A 17,983-nucleotide genomic window follows, 5' to 3' on the forward strand; every position below is an offset into this window, starting at 1 on the left:
AGGTCTCCTGCATTGCACGTGGATACTTTACCATCTGAGCTAACAGGGAAGCCCTTCCATTAACATATGATTGTTTTTTAAAAAATTATACCATGAATTGAAAATGATAGGAAGTAACTGATAAAGGTCTTCTCAATTGGAAAGCAATAGTGGCTCCTTGGTATTTCTGCTGAAGAAAGAATAATATGGGAAGGAATTCATCTGCCTCAGGAATTTAAGTCACGAATGACTAAACTGAAGATTTCTTATGCCCATAAATATTAAGGCGATGGCACCCCACTCCAGTACTCTTGCCTGGAAAATCCCATGGACAGAGGAGCCTGGTAGGCTGCAGCCCATGGGGTCACTAAAAGTCAGACACGACTGAGCAACTTCACTTTCACTTTTCACTTTCATGCATTGGAGAAGGAAATGGCAACCCAATCCAGTGTTCTTGCCTGGAGAATCCCAGGGACAGGGGAGCCTGGTGGGCTGCCGTCTATGGGGTCGCACAGAGTCAGACACAACCGAAGTGACTTAGTAGCAGCAGCAGCAGCACTGAAATTGTAGTTTCTCTTTGGAGAGCTCTCCTAGACCTCTTCTTTGTTGTTGTCAAGTCACTAAGTCATGTCTGACTCTTAGAACTGTAAGAGTTGCGATCCCATGGACTGTAGCATGCCAGGCTCCTCTGTCCTCCACTGTCTCCCAAAGTTTGCTCAAATTCATGTCCATTGAGTTGGTAATACTATCTAACCATCTCATCCTCTGTCGCCCCCTTCTCCTTTTGCCTTCAGACTTCTTTACCTCCAGGAATAGATTATTCTGGTTCCAGATTCTGAGCAAAGGAACGTGAGTCAAAGTGACCTGTGAGCAAATCGGACAGTGCAAACATTTGAACAACAAACCACAGAAATGATTTGTCTCTTTGGAGCATGGCTTCCACTTGTGCTCTATTAAATAAGATCTGGGGAAAAGGTTATCCCCAAGTCTTTATTGAGGGAAACAAACAACTGTCCCTTCTCACTGATCTCTAGACTCATTCATCCAGGCTTTAAATACCACCTACGAGGCTGATGACTCCCAAGTTGATATCCCCAAGCCAGATCCCTTCCCTGAAGACCAGATTTCTATATCCATTTGCCAACTCAACAACTCTGCACGGACACTGAATAGACACCTCAAAATTATTAGGTCCTAAACCAAACTCTTTTTTGGGCTGTGCCACATGGCTCATGGGATTGAACCTGGACCTATGGCAGTGAAAGCATTGAGTCCTAACCACTGGACCACCAGGGAATTCCCCCTCAAAGCAAACTTCTAATCCTCATGATTTCGCCACACCCTGCTCCACCTGCAGGCATCTCCATCGATGACAATTCCTTCCATCCGCTTGCTCAGGCCCAAATTTTCAGTCATCCTTGATGCAGCCTTGCTCTCAGGGCCCACATCCAAACCATGAGCAAATAATTTTGGGTCTACTTTCAAAATATACCCAGACGCTCACCACTTCCATCATTACCTCTCTGGTTCAACCCACCATCATCAATCTTTGCAGCCTCCAAATTGGTGAACTTGTTCTGGATGCGAGGTAAGTTTGTCTCTCCTTTGCTCAGAACCTGCCTATGGCTCCTCATGTGACTCAGAGTAAAAGCCAAGGTCCTTACCATGCCCTTTATGATTCAGACCTGTTACTTCTCTGGCTTCATCTCTGTCTCTGTCTCTGTCTCTGTCTCTCTCTCTCACACACACACACACACGTAACTTCTGCCACACTGGTTCTCTTCCCATTCCTTGAATTTGTCAGTATTTTTCCATCTCAAGGCTTTTATACTTATTGTCCCTTCTGCCTAGAACACTCCCTCAGACCCCTCTGGTGACATCCTACCCTCTCTTAGGTCTTTGTTCACTGTCACCTTGCCAGTGCTGAAATGAACAAGAAGCCAGTCAAAACCTTACATTCGCCATACATACACAGTGAGGGGTGGGCTTTGGGTGAAAAAGAAATGAGAGGACGGCCTCTTGCTGGGTTCGGAATAAGACCTGGATCAGAAAGGAGGTATCTCTCTTAGGGGGCTGACCTCTGCTTCTGTGCTGGAGCAGGTGAGGAGCAGGTTTTTTATTGAGCCTTCAGAGAGTGCTTGGTTGAGAAGATACCATAGAGGGACTTTTGCTTTCAATCCTTGGGAGCAACTCCTAAGACTGAAATGCCTCCTAGTGCCAAGCATTTGCAGGCATGCCCAAGAAATGCAATGGATAAAATGAATCTCAATTTTCTGATGGATTTTTAATATGTTTATCTGTTTCCTTTATAAGAAAGTAAACTTACAATTTCACAAATTGTAATAGTTCAAATTGTAAGAGAACACAGGTTTCAGTCATAACTGATTTAACAGCCTCAACCCTCCAGGACACAACTAAGAACTAGGAAAAAAACAAACAGCTTTTAGGAACAGAAATAGACACACAGATACAGATACTAGGTAAACTAGTGGTTACCAGGGGGAGTGGGAAGGAAGGAGGAGCAAGATGGGGAAGGGGATTGAGAGGTGCAAAGTACTAGGTATAAAAGAAGTACAGTACGGGGAACACAACCAATATTTTGTAATAACTTTATTTGCAGAATAATTTATAAAAATACTGAATCACTATGTTGTACTATCAAAACTAACATAATATTGGATAAGTCAAGTATACTTCAATCTTAAAAAAAAAGCTTTTATGCAACCCGAAGAGATCATACTAAAGTTCATATACATTACTATTAATAGAAGCAGAATCCCCACAACCATACTCATAGTCTATTTACTCATATTTTGCAAACAACACTAACAGGTGTGGTTCTCTCGTTTTCTAGCTCATAACACACCAGAATGGGCAACGAAGGAGGGAGATTAGAGGATCAGGCAGTAACTGCTGGCTGGTAGAAACAGTTAAAATAACAGCAGCAAGAAATGGCAGCTATGAGGGGTGGGAGGAAGGCACAAGAGGGAGGGGATATAGGTATACATATAGCTGATTCACTTTGTTGTAGCGCAGAAACTAACACAACATTGTAAGGCAACTACGCCTCAAAAAAAAAAAAAGAAGGAAAAAGAAATGGCAGCTAACAGAGAGGGGATATATGGAAAGATTAGAAAACCAGGCATTGCAAATTAAGAGGCAGAACAATCTGTGCCCAATTTAATATGAGGACAAACAGACCCATCACGGTTTAGGAGCCCTTGAGGCAACACTATATAGAACAAATTAAAATAACTAATGCTATTATAAGGATAATCTTGAAACATCAGGAAAAGATGCAATTATTTCCAGGTTCAGGAGTCAGGAAGGTAAATAATCTTTTTGAAAAGCTTTCCATCTAAAATGGTTAGATTGGGAAGAGGGAAAAAAATCAAGCTCTAAAAGTGCTGAAACTTCAGTTACCCAGAAAATCATTTATGTGGAATCACTGAGAAATTAGTGTTACCCAGTAAGTGACCCTGGAGAAGGCAATGGCTCCCCACTCCAGTACTCTTGCCTGGAAAATCCCATGGGCGGAGGAGCCTGGAAGGCTGCAGTCCATGGGGTCACTAAGAGTCGGATACGACTGAGTGACTTCACTTTCACTTTTCACTTTCATGCACTGGAGAAGGAAATGGCAACCCACTCCAGTGTTCTTGCCTGAAGAATCCCGGGGACAGGGGAGCCTGGTGGGCTGCCGCCTATGGGGTCGCACAGAATAGGACACGACTGAATTGACTTAGCAGTAGCAGTAGCAGTAAGTAACCCATTATCATTTGGAATCCATTTTATACCATATTGCAACGTATATTAAATAATTAACTTTTGTTGTGATTTACAGATCTTTTTTGTTGTTGTGATTTACACAGCTAAACTCTGACAAAATCAAATTTGCAGTGAACAAGTTTTCACAACTACTTCTCTGTTACAGAGACAGTTTGCCTTCTTTTGGACTACAAGGAACGAAAAACATTTCTTTCTTTTTTTTTCTCCGTCATCGGGTAAGGAAAGTGTGAGGGGGTAAGACACCTCTATTCAAGGGCAAGTTCAAAAGGTAATTTTATACTAAGTATGGGCTCCATCTAGGCTAGATTTTCAGAGTAATGAAGATAACCCATAGAAGTCATTTAAGGAAAGAACTTGCATGCCAGGAATTGTTTGATGGGTGCCACGGATGACTATAAGAAATAATTTCACTTCTTCCCAGCTCTAGACCTATGGGTTCACTCTCCCTGAATGAAGAAACGACATATCCAAAACTGAACCCCAAATTTCCTCTCCCTCCTCAATTCCTGGTCTTTTATCTCTCCCTGCCTCATCACTTTAATGAGAAACCTGCAACGACCTAATCTCCTGCACTGTTCCTCAAACCTCACAACTAGCCACCAAGTCAAATCAATTCTACTCTTTCAATTCCCAAAAAGGAGTACGTCAAGGCTGTATATTGTCACCCTGCTTATTTAACTTAAATGCAGAGTACATCATGAGAAATGCTGAGCTCAAGGAAGCACAAGCTGGAATCAAGATTGCTGGGAGAAATATCAATAACCTCAGATATGCAGATGACACCACCCTTCTGGCAGAAAGTGAAGAGGAACTCAAAAGCCTCTTGATGAAAGTGAAAGAGGAGAGTGAAAAAGTTGGCTTAAAGCTCAACATTCAGAAAACGAAGATCATGGCATCTGGTCCCATCACTTCATGGGAAATAGATGGGTAAACAGTGGCAGACTTTATTTTTGGGGCTCCAAAATCACTGCAGATGGTGACTGCAGCCATGAAATTAAAAGATGCTTACTCCTTGGAAGAAAAGTTATGACCAACCTAGACAGCATATTAAAAAGTAGAGACATTACTTTGCCATCAAAGGTCCTTCTAGTCAAGGCTATGGTTTTTCCTGCAGTCATGTATGGATGTGAGAGTTGGACTGTGAAGAAAGCTGAGCGCCGAAGAATTGATACTTTTGAACTGTTGTGTTGGAGAAGACTCTTGAGAGTCCCTTGGACTGCAAGGAGATCCAACCAGTCCATTCTAAAGGAGATCAGCCCTGGGTGTTCTTTGGAAGGAATGATGCTAAAGCTGAAACTCCAGTACTTTGGCCACCTCATGCAAAGAGTTGACTCATTGGAAAAGACTCTGATGCTGGGAGGGATTGGGGGCAGGAGGAGAAGGGGACGACAGAGGATAAGATGGCTGGATGGCATCACCGACTCGATGGACATGAGTTTGAGTGAACTCCGGGAGTTGGTGATGGACAGGGAGGCCTGGTGTGCTGCGATTCACGGGGTCGCAAAGAGTCAGACACGACTGAGCGACTAAACTGAACTGAGCTTCTCTCCTTCTCCCCATTCCCTGAACTGACTCAGTCCATGCCTTCGTCCACTCTCGCCCAGCTTGTTCCAACTGCCCTCTAACTGGCAGCCCTATTTTTGTACTTCCTCCTCTGCTCCATATGCCACACACTGGGTCCTCCCTACAACCTCCAGAGTCATATTTGCAAAAGTAAGAAGCTCTACCACACACTAATACAGCCCACTACTGTGCGCCCTGTGCGCCCGTACAACCCTATGCAGCAGCCTTGCTCTATTCCTCTATTCACAATGCTCTGACGGCTCCCCACTGCCCTACAAAGTAAAGCCCTTTAACATGCCTGATCCAGCCTCTGCCTACTCCTCCAAATTGATCTCCTGTGTTTCCCACAATTTCCACTCCCATCATTACAAAAAAGACTCCCCCAACCTACGATGCTGTCCCCTTTCTACTCTTTTGGCCACATCTTATTTCCTCCTTTGCCTACATCTTATTTCCTCCTTTGCCTAGATGACCTCTCCCTACCTTTCCCCACCACATTCCGTGCTCAGTCTCCAATCCACCTGGACATTTGGCTGCATCCTTAAAGTTGCAGATCCTTCTTCACCCTCTCCCTGAAGTCTTCCCTTAACTTCCTCTGTCGAGTCAGCAGAGCCTTTTCTGGCTACCCCACAACGGATCCTGCACAAACAGGTGTAATTTGTTTATTACACCTTGGCACATCCTGGTAGCGAGCAGGCTCTAAATGATCATCCTTGAAATGATCTCTTGGAAAGTTCTGTCCTGCGATGAAAAGCCTTGTAAATATATGTTTTAAATGGATGAATAATTTTTAAATAGATGAATTCCTTTCCACACATAAAACTATCATCCTAGGGTGTATGTCTTAACAGCCAAGCTAGCTACAGACCACTCCCAGGATGTTCTGTTGGTCCAGCCAGCTACTAAAAATGCTGAAAGGCAAAACAGCACCGTTTGCCCGTGTAAAAACACAGCACAGCAACCGGTGTCATTCAGGTGCTGTGACTTATAATGCTGAGGCGACAGAAGCCTGCCAACACGCTAGAGCCTACAGAGGTAAGGAGGATGAAACACCGCACCCAACTATAGAAACAGAGAAATCACTGGAGTAGAAATGTCAACTTCGAGTTCATAGCACAGCTAATTTGATGTTTGTTAAGAAAGCATACATTTCTTCTATGGAGATTTTTTTTCACTCTCAGGAAGATGCAAGAGGCAAACACAAGACACAAAGGACTCCCCACACTTTCCTGAGCTGCCCAGGTTCCAGTGAGGGTCTGGTGTAAGCATTTCAAGCCATTTCAGACGCTCAACACCTGAAGAAGGAGCACGTGCCCCATTACCACACTCCCCTTACTGCTTGATCACACCTGGAAACCCATAGTACGTATGTATGCTAAGTTGCTTCAATCGCGCCGGACTCTGTGCGACCCCCAAGGGCTGCAGCCCGCCAGGTTCCTCTGTCCATAGGGATTCTCCGGGCAAGAATACTGAAGTGGGTTGCCATGCCCTCCTCCAAGGGATCTTCCAGACCCAGGGATGGAACCTGCGTTTCTCACACCTCTTGCAATGACAGGCAGGTTCGTTACCACTAGTGCCACCTGGAAAGACTCGGAAACCAATAGTGCCCACCCCCAAAAATCAAACGTGGAGGGCTTCTGAAAGAGAATAAGCTGCTGCCTTGGCTTACTGCAGTCTAACTACAGGGGTTGGCCTAGAAGAAGGAGGCAGAGTATTCTGAACATGTGTGGCGGCTATCTGATTTTTCAGAAAATTGTCTCCAAGTCTATTTCTGGGGATGCCAAAACTTCCTGGGCCAGGCTGAGCACCTGCTAAGGCAAAAGCACCACGGGCTGCCGAGGAAGACACATCCGTGAATTGCAGTACCTCAAAAACTTGCCTGAAAAGCCCTGGCTGAACGTAAGATAGCAGAGCTGCACCCTCCCCATCGCAGGGCCCCTCTGGCGGGGTAAACGCGTGTGCATCGGTGTGTGCACCACGGCCGCCAAGTGACCGCGTCCACGGTCCCCCAATCGCCGCTCTCATCCCTCAGCCACACCGCGGAAGTGGCAGACGAAAACTTCTGCCTTTATAGTGAGGACCCCGGGGAGACAGGAAACTCGTGGACCCGGTTGGAAGGACGCACTAGTTCGAGTGAGAAAGCCAAGGCACCGGCGGCACGCTTTCTCTACAACGCCCCCTCCCAGCGCGGTGCCAAAGGTCTCCGAATCCGAGCGCTTTTTTTTTTTTTTTTGGATTTGCTTTCCCCAAACGTGAGATTCAACCCCCAGCCCCCGCTTTTCCAGCATTCATACAAAGGAAATGCACTTTCGGGAGGCGGGGGCGGGGAGCATCTGGTCGGCGGGATGCGGAGTTGGAAGATACCGCGCAGCCCCACCTCCCCCGGCGGGCTGGTTCAGGTCCCTTCTCCGCTCCTCGCCCGCCCCGGAGTCGTCCTCGCACCACCCGGACCTTCTCACGGTCCCGCGGCAGCGCAGCCCCGGGCCGGAGGAAAACGGCGGGCCAGCCAAGGGCGCGGGCGGCAGGGGAGGGCGAGCGATCGGGCGCCAGTGGAGGAAGGACAAAGTGCGCCCGGCAGCCCGGCGGCCGGGGCTGGAGCGCGCGAGGAGAGGGGCGCGCGAGCCGGGCGGGGGGCGGCGGGCGCTAGGGGGGAACTTACTTGCGACGGAAGCTGCTTGCAGCAGGCTGAAGTAGCTCTTGCTGTACTTATCTGAAATCCGCACGCGCCGCAGAGCCATGGACATGTCCACCTGCAGAGGGATGTCCTGGGTAGCATGCACTAACACGCCGCCGTCCCGGTTCCGGGGCAGTTCCCAGGTACTGCCACTCGGCGCCAGGGTCCGGGGCTCCGGTATCCCCAGCGCGTGCCCGGGGGCCGTGCCCAGGTGGTACCGGGAGCCCGCCGCTGCCGCCATCCTCAGCGGGGAGCTCGACTGGGACAGCTGGCCCGGCCCGCCACCGCCGCCGCCGACCTCCACCGTGCGTCCGGCCCCGCTGGTCCCGGCTCCGGCGGGGGCGTTCAGCTGCCCGCCGGCTCGTTGCCGACGCCACCACAGCCCGACGACCCCGAGCCCTCTCGTGGGGACGTGGGCGCCAGAGGCTGAGAGCGCGGCGCGCCCGGAGGCCGGGAACTTGCTCGGACTTTGGGGCTCCAGCGGGGCGCTTCTGGCCGTGGCCGCAGAGGGCGACTCCTCCCGGGAACGCACACACGCCCCCTTTTAGCTTCCCGAAGGATGGGGGGCGGGGATGTGGAGGAGGGACTCCGGTAGCCCAAAGGGAGAACCCCTGCAGAGACGCCCATTGTCGGAGGAGGGGAGGCGGCCGGGGCGAGCACAAGTGGTGGGAGGAGACGGCCCGGCCTTGCACTCCCAGGGTAACTCTTGAAACTCTAGCATCCCATCCGGCTAGCCCTGGCCAAGACAGATTCGCCACGCGCGGGAGTGGCTCAATGAGAAAGCTTGCTCGTGGCCCTGCCAAGATTGCCTACCCTTGCCGGAGCCAAGAGTGTGGTATAGCCCTGGAGGGTCTGAACGGGTCTGTGCCCTGCCCCCCACCCCCAACGCAAACACCCACACCCACACATCCCGCCCCCTTGGGGGTGCTAAGTCCTGAGTCCTGATTCTCAAACGCTGGGGTCTCAGGAAGCGCCCTGTAGAGACACCTGGGCTGCCATCCCTCTCTGGCTTTGGAATCTTGGCGTGTCCTAGAGGGCTCCGGAACCCAGAAGAAAACCGGAAGGCAAGAGGAGGCGACCCCTTAAAGAAGCAAGAAGTGGGAAGGAAAGGAGTCGACCTCTTCCTTGTCCCAAAGCCCCCGGAGATGGGGTCGATGAACTACCGGACTCCGCAGAGCCGTGGTGGGGGTGGGGGTGGGGGGTGGGGGGTGGCGGGGTGGGCGGGGGTGGGGGCGGTTGCTGCTCAGAAAGCTGTGGCCACTGGGGGAGAGGCCTGGGGATGTCAGCATAAAAATTGCAAGTCTGAAACTGAGTTAGTGCCATTGGAATTCACCACGAGTTTGCTTCAGCGCTACAAGTCTTTATGGGAATTGCAACTGCCATTTCTTTCTTGTTGAATCCTTATTCTTCTCAAAATGTTCTGGCAAGAGAGTGGTCTGATATTACATAGGCCAATTATTCCTGGTCCATCTTTTAAAGGCTCTATGGGAAATCACTGATCTACACCTCTTGAGAATGCGTGCAGCCAAATACAAAAGGCAAGAGTTACGAAAGGAAGGCAAATATACACACATTCACACACACACACACACACACACACACACACACACACACCCTCTTCCTCTAGGCAGTTTAAGTTCTATCTAAATGTGTCAAGTTAACAGGCACAATGTTTTCCAGCCCCTCTCTTGAATGTGTGGAGACGTCCCCCCTCTACACTGTGGACAAGATGACATTAAGAATTACACTGACACCACAGTTGTTCTTTTACAACAACTTTATTTTAATAACTAAGTTAAAGATAAATAAAAATAGCAGTTTCTAAAACTACTAAAATGACTATATAGGAGGATATTTTTTATAATCATAGGGTGGAGAAGGCTTTACTTAGCATAACAAAAAAAGTATGAGATTGATCCACATATGGAAAGATGCCTTGCTGTACTGTCAAGTGAAGAAAGATGCAAAAAGATATTTATAGTTTGATCCCACTTCTTAAACACTATACCTATGTTTATGCTTAGAAAGTGGTTAGGAAGGATACAAATTGCTAACAGCAGTTATCTCCGGAGGGTAAAATTAGGAATCAACTAATTACGGGGAGCTATCACTTTTTGCTTCATAGGTAATTATATTAAAATTTTCACAATGGGCAATTTTTTTTTGTAACACATTTTCTAAATAAAGAAGGAAACAAAAAAATAAATTTAGGTTCTGAAGGGTATTAGAAAATTAACAATGAAAAAGAATTTTCTAATTATAAAAGGAATAGATGCCCTGATTTCACATTATGCTACAAAGCAATAGTAATCAAAACACTATGGTACTAGTGCAAAAACAGACACATAGATCAATGGAACAGAATAGAGCCCAGAAGTGAATCCATACTTATATAGGCAATTAATCTATGACACAGGAGGCAAAAATATACAATGGAGAAAAGAGCCTCTTCAGTAAATGGTGGGCTTCCCTTGTGGCTCATCTGGGAAACAATCTGCCTGCAATGCAGGAGACCTGGGTTCGATCCCTGGGTTAGGAAGATCCCCTGGAGAAGGAAAAGGCTACCTGCACCAGTAGTCTAGCCTGGAGAATCCCATGGACTGTATAGTCCATGGGGTTGCAAAGAGTCGGACATGACTGAGCAACTTTCACTTCACTTCACTTCAGTAAATGGTGCTGGGAAACCTGGACCACTTTCTCACACCATATACAAAAATAAACTCAAAATGGACTAAAGACTTAAATGTAAGACCTGACCTCCTACAAGAAAACATAGGTAGTACACTGCTATATGTTGCATAAAAAGTTGTTAAAAGAGTAAATTCTAACAGTTCTCATCACAAGGAAAAATATTTTTCTCTGTTTTTTAAATTTTGTATCTATATGAGATGAATATTCACTAAACTCATTGTGGTCATCATTTCATGATGTATATAAGTCAAATCATTACACTGTATACCTTAAACTTATATAGTGCTGCATGGCAATTATATCTCAATAAAACTGGAAGAAAAAAAGGATCATCATCATTAAAAATAAAAAGATCAATAAACTGACATAAAATTTAAAACTTCTGTGTAATTAAAACTCATTAAAAAAGTCAAACCACAAATGGGAAGTCTTTAGTAAAGACATAGTTTCCAAAACAATAAGATTCTTCAAGAGATATAGAATAGCCAAAACAATCTTGAAAAAAATACTGTTGGAGGACTCACACTTGCCAGTTTCACAACTTACTACAAAGCTTCAATAATAAAGTGGAAACAATATGATACCAACATTAGAACAGACTTATAGGTCAGTGGAATATAACTGAGAGTCCAGAAACAAACCCTTACACCTAGTGCTAAGTGCTAAGTCGCTTCAGTTGGCTCCAACTCTTTGCGACCCCTTGGGGACTGCAGCCCGCAAGGCTCCTCTGTCCATGGGATTCTCCAGGAAAGAATACTGGAGTGGGTTGCCATTTCTTTCTCCAGGGGATCTTCCCAACCCAGAAATCTAACCCAGATCTCCCGCATTGGGGGCAGATTCTTTACCGGCTGAGCCATGAAGGAAGCCCAAGAATACTGGAGTGGATAGCCTGTACCTTCTCCAGGGGATCTTCCTGACCCAGGAATTGAACTGGGGTCTCCTTGCAGGCAGATTCTTTACCAACTGAGCTACCAGGGAAGCCCAGACCTAGAGTCAATTTGTTTTTGACCATGATGCCAAGACAATTCAATGGAGAAAGAAAAAATTTTTTTTAACAAATGGTACTGAGACAACTGGATATCTATGAGCAGAAGAATGAATTTGGACCTGTACTTTACATCATATACAAAAAGTATTCAAAGTATATTAATGATCTAAATGTAAAAGCTAAAACTACAAAACTGTTAGAAAACAACAGAGGCATAATCTTTATCACCTTGAATTTGGCAATTGTTTCTTAGATATCACACCAAAAACACAGCAACAAAAAAGCAGATAAACTAAGTATCATAATTTTTTTTTTAATCATCATTCAAAAACACTATCAGGGAGACTCCCCTGGGAGTCCAGTTTTTAGAACTCCAGGCTTTCACTGCTGTGGGGTGGGTTCAGACTCTGGTTAGATAACTAAGAATTCTACAAGCCATGTGGTACAGCCAAAAAAAAAAAAGGAGAGAGAGATACTATCAGGAAAATAAAAAGACAACTCACAGAATGGGAGAAGATATTTGGAAATCATGTATCTGTCAAGAGTCTACTGTCCAGAATATATAAACAATTCCTAGAACTCTAAGATAAAAAAGACAAGCCAATTTCAAAGTGGACAAAGGATTTAAATAGACATTTCTCCAAAGAAGATATACAAATAGTCAAGAAAGAGGTGGAAAGATGTTCAACATCATTAGCCATCAGGTAAATGCAAGTCAAAACCACAATGAGATACCACTTCAAGTCCACTAGAATGATTATATTACAAAAAAGACAGACAATAACAGGCATTGGTAAAACAGTAGAGGAAATGGAACCCTCATTCATTGTTGATGAGAATGTAAAATGGTGCAGCCACTGTGGAAAACAGTCTAGCAGTTCCTCAAAAAGTTAAATATAGAATTACCATATAACCCCAGCAATCTCACACCCATGAATCTATCCAGGAGGAATGAAGAAGTGTTCACACAGAGAGCTGTACATGAATGTTCAGAGCAGCATTATTCATAATAGCCAAAAGGTTGAAACAACTTAAATGTCCATCAATAGATGAATGGATAAACAAAATGTGATATATCCATACACTGGATTATTATTGAGCTTTAAAAAGGAATGAAATTCTTGTACATACTACAATGAGGATGAACCTTGAAAACAAGATGCTTAAGTGAAAGAAGCTAGTCCCAAAAACCACATGTTTTATAATCCCATTTATGTGACATGTCCAGAATAGGCAAATATATAAAGACAGAAATAGAATAATGATTGCCAATGAATGGGAGGATGGAGGGAGTATGGGTAACAACTAAAGGGATTAGAATTCCTTTTTCGGGAGATGAAATATTTCAAAATTCATTGTGCTGTGCAGATGGATGCTCAAGTATGTGACTATGCTAAAAGCCATTGAACTATTTTTCTTGAGGTATAGTTGATTTACAACATTATATTAGTATTAAGTATACAACATAGTGATTCAAAAATTATATAGATTATATGTCATATATACTTATTATAAATATTGGCTATATTCCCTGTGCTGTGTGTTCCCTATATATACTTGTTGCTTATTTATTTTATACATAATAGCTTGTACCTCTTAATCCCCCACCTATTGTTCCCCTCCCACCTTACCTTTCCCCACACATAACTATAGTTTGTTCTTATATCTGTGAGTTTTATTATATTTTTTGTATATTGTTTTTTTTAATTTTTTTATATATTGTTTTAGTTTTTTAGGTTTCACATACAGTATTTGTCTTTCTCTGTCTGACATCTCACTAAACATAATACCCTCCAGGTCCGTTCATGTTGTTGCAAATGGCAAAATCTCATTCTTTTTTATGTGAGATGTAGTTCATTGCATATATATATACCACATATTCTTTATCCATTCCTCTGTTGATGGACAGGATTTTAGTTTCCTGATCAGGGAACCACCCTGAAGTGGAAGTGTGAAATCTTAACCACAGGACCACCAGGGAAATCCGAAATGTATAGTTTAAGTGAGCAAAATGTATGGTATTTTAATTTTATTTCAATAAAGGTGTTAAAAATAATATCCTTAACATGTAAAGAGTATTTATAAATTAATAAGAAAAATGCAATGGAAATGGTCAAAAGATAGGAGATAACTCTAAAAAATTTTAAAACCTAATATATACATAAGCATATATATATATAAATTTTTTATGTTCATATTTATAAAAATACACCAAAAAAGTCTCAAAATATCATTTTCACTTGCAGAATTGGCAAAGATTTTTACAATACTGAACATCATCAGTTAATGTGGCCTGCCAAGCACTTTCATGTACTACAGGAGTATAAGTTGACACAAACTTTCTGGAAAGCAGTTTGGCAATCAGTATTGAGACCCTAAAAATGTACATATCCTTTGACTCAGCAAATCTCCCAGGAGTTTCCCCTACAGAATTAATCAGAGATTTTGGCAAAGATTTATATACAAAGACATTCTCTATATCATTATTTATTATATTCCCAAATTGGAAGCAACCTACATTTCAAACAATAGCAAGATTAATAAATTATGATACATTCCAAAATCAATTATGCAGTTATCAAAAATGACATTCCCTTGAGATGGAACTGTTCTGTATCTTGATTGAACTAATGTCAATATGCTGGTTGTGATATCATACAATAATGTTACAAGATACTGTCATTAGGGGAAACTGGGTGAAGGGTATATGAGATCTCTCTGCATTATTTCTTATAACTGCTTATAGATCTACAATCATCTTCAAATAAAAATTCTCATTTTTTCAAATTGACATTCTTGAAGAATTTATTTTATTTTTATTTTTGGCTGCACTGGGTTTTTGTTGCTGTGCTCAGGATTTCTCTAGTTGCAGCTTCAATAGCTGTGGTGCATGGGTTTAGTTGCTCCGAGAAATGTGGAATCTTCCTGGACCAGGAAGCGAACCCATGTACCCTGCATGGCTGGCAGATTCTTAAACCCTAGACCACCAGGAAGCGCCTTGAGGAATTTTTCAGACCATGAGAAAACATTCATGATCTGATGGTGATTGGGTTGTCTGTATGCAAAGTGAATATACACTGTAATCTCAACTGCATGCCATCTGTAAGCATTGAGAAAATGTTGGAAGAAACATTGAGGAGGTAGGTAGGTAGGTAGATGGATAGATGATCAGAAGATAAACAGCCAGCCAAGCAAATTGATAAAAGAGAGAGAAGGCTGGGATTACATGAGCTCCTTGTATGTCATCCATACCATGGATTCCACAGTCATTAGAAATGACTACCTCCTTCACATTACCTCCTCTGTAAAGCTTGGCCACAGTTTCTGAGCCACTCCCCTTCTGTCACGATCCTTTGTCCTATCACTGATTCTCATCAGTATGAGGACAGGAAAAAGAGCTTATTAAGCACTGTCTTCCAGGGTCTGGAATATAGGTGACACTTGAAATATCAGTTAATTGAATGGGTGAATAAAGTAATAATGGATGAATAACAGTTTTTTAATTTACTGTGGACCATTACTGGAAAAAACATAATCTCAGGGTTTCTCAAGGCTAAAAGAAGAAAATGTAACAAACTAGTATGTATAAAATAGACAAGCAACAAAAATCTACTGTACAGCACAGAGAATTATGCCCAATATCATATAATAACCTCTAATGGAGTATAATTTGCAAAAATACTGAATCACTATGCTGCACATCTGAAACTAACACAGTATTATAAATCAACTACATTTCAATAAAAAAGAAGAAAATGCATGACTCTATTCTTCAATTTGCAGAACACATTCAGATCCACCTTCGTGCAACTGCTCTTAGGTGCAATTGTTGGGGCCCTTGCTACAGGTCAAACAATAGAATATGATTGGAAATCAGGTCATTTGGTATTTCCTTAATGTCCTTGGATGAAGGCTGAGGATGAACTAGGCTTATAACAAATTCCTCTCTCTAATAACAGTGATGAGATAAGCTTTCATCCCATTTGCCTAAATCCATAAATCTCACCCATCCTAGGTAAAACAGAGGGAATCTGAGTAACACAAATCAGTTCAGTTCAGTCACTCAGTCGTGTCCAACTCTTTGAGACCCCATGGGCTGTAGGACGCCAGGCCTCCCTGTCCATCACCAACTCCTGGAGCTTACTCAAACTCATGTCCATTGAGACAGTGATGCCATCCAACCGTCTCATCCTCTGTTGTCCCCTTCTCCTCCAGCCTTCAATCTTTCCCAGCATCAGGGTCTTTTCAAATGAGTCAGGTCTTCATATCAGGTGGCCAAAGTATTGGAGTTTCAGCTTCAGCATCAGCCCTTCCAATGAATATTCAGGACTGATTTCCTTTAGGATGGACTGGTTGGATCTCCTTGCTGTCCAAGGGACTCTCAAGAGTCTTCTCCAACACCACAGTTCAAAAGCATCAATTCTTCGGCGCTCAGCTTTCTTTATAGTCCAACTCTCACATCCATACATGACTACTGAAAAAACCATAGCTTTGACTACACAGACCTTTGTTAGCAAAATAATGTCTCTGAGTAACAGGAATAGTAAATTAGGCAGAGGCTTTGAGAAACCAGAATCTCTGAAATGCTGAAAGTGGAAGGGGACAAGATATTCAAAGGCGCCCTTAGTTGCTTCTTACTACCTTTGATTTTGAGATGTTCTGTTGACATGTGTGAGGATTACCAAATAAAAACTCATTTGCAGAATAGGAATAATAGCAACCTCACAATCTGTAGAGATTCAGTTCAGTTCAGTTCAGTGGCTCAGTCATGGCTGATTTTTTTTTTTTTAATTTTTTGGTTGTACCACACAGCCTCTTAGTTACCCAGTTCAGTCACTCAGTCGTTTCTGACTCTTTGCAACCCCATGAATCGCAGCATGCCAGGCCTCCCTGTCCATCACCAACTCCCAGAGTTTACCCAAACTTATGTCCTCTCATCCTCTGTTGTCCCCTTCTCCTCCTGCCCCAATCCCTCCCAGCATCAGGGTCTTTTCCAATGAGTCAACTCTTCACATGAGGTAGCCAAAGTATTGGAGTTTCGGCTTCAGCATCAGTCCTTCCAATGAACACCCAGGACTGGTCTCCTTTAGGATGGACTGGTTGGATCTCCTTGCACTCCAAGGGACTCTCAAGAGTCTTCTTCCAACACCACAGTTCAAAAGCATCAATTCTTTGGCACTCAGCTTTCTTCATAGTCCAACTCTCACATCCATACATGACTACAGGAAAAACCAAAGCCTTGACTAGAAGGACCTTTGATGGCAAAGTAATGTCTCTGCTTTTTAATATGCTGTCTAGGTTGGTCATAACTTTTGTTCCAAGGAGCAAACGTCTTTTAATTTCATGGCTGCAGTCACCATCTGCAGTGATTTTGGAGCTCAGAAAAATAAAGTCTGACACTGTTTCCCCATCTATTTGCCACGAAGTAATGGGATCAGATGCCATGATCTTAGTTTTCTGAATGTTGAGCTTTAAGCCAACTTTTTCACTCTCCTCTTTCACTTTCATCAAGAGGCTCTTTAGTTCTTCTTCACTTTCTGCCATAAGGGTGGTGTCATCTGCATATCTGAGGTTATTGATATTTCTCCCAGCAATCTTGATTCCAGCTTGTGCTTCCTTGAGCTCAGCATTTCTCATGATGTACTCTGCATTTAAGTTAAATAAGCAGGGTGACAATATACAGCCTTGACGTACTCCTTTTCCTATTTGGAATCAGTCTGTTGTTCCATGTCCAGTTCTAACTGTTGCTTCCTGACCTGCATACACATTTCTCAAGAGGCAGGTCAGGTGGTCTGCTATTCCCATCTCTTTCAGAATTTTCCACAATTCTTTGTGATCCACACAGTCAAAGGCTTTGGCCTAGTCAATAAAGAAGAAATAGATGTTTTTCTGGAATTCTCTTGCTTTTTCGATGATCCAGTGCATGTTTTCAATTTGATCTCTGGTTCCTCTGCCTTTTCTAAAACCAACTTGAACATCTGGAAGTTCACAGTTCACATATTGTTGAAGCCTGGCTTGGAGAATTTTGAGCATAACTTTACTAACGTGTGAAAGTGAAGTTGCTCAGTTGTGTCCAACTCTTTGCGATCCCTGGTTCCTCCGTCCATGGGATTTTCCAGGCAAGAATACTGGAGTGGGTTGCCATTTCCTTGAGTGCAATTGCGCAGTAGTTTGAGCATTCTTTCACATTGCCTTTCTTTGGGATTGCAATGAAAACTGACCTTTTCCAGTTCCATGGCCACTGCTAAGTTTTCCAAATTTGCTGGCATATTGAGTACAGCACTTTTACAGCATCATCTTTC

General features: G+C 43.6%; 1 protein-coding gene across 3 annotated transcripts in view; it reads right to left on the reverse strand.

Moving 5' to 3' along the window:
* MCF2 (MCF.2 cell line derived transforming sequence) overlaps positions 1-8,322 on the reverse strand; it is a 125,149-nt gene extending 116,827 nt beyond the window's left edge. For all 3 annotated transcript variants that reach the window (XM_061408514.1, XM_061408513.1, XM_061408516.1), the window contains exon 1: positions 7,988-8,322. In XM_061408514.1, the coding sequence (XP_061264498.1) occupies positions 7,988-8,243 (256 nt within the window). In that variant the 5' untranslated portion in view covers positions 8,244-8,322. The remainder of the gene's footprint in view (positions 1-7,987) is intronic.
* Positions 8,323-17,983: the final 9,661 nt, after the last annotated feature.

Source organism: Bos javanicus, chromosome X (genome assembly GCF_032452875.1).
Source record: "Bos javanicus breed banteng chromosome X, ARS-OSU_banteng_1.0, whole genome shotgun sequence".
NCBI lineage: Eukaryota > Metazoa > Chordata > Mammalia > Artiodactyla > Bovidae > Bos > Bos javanicus.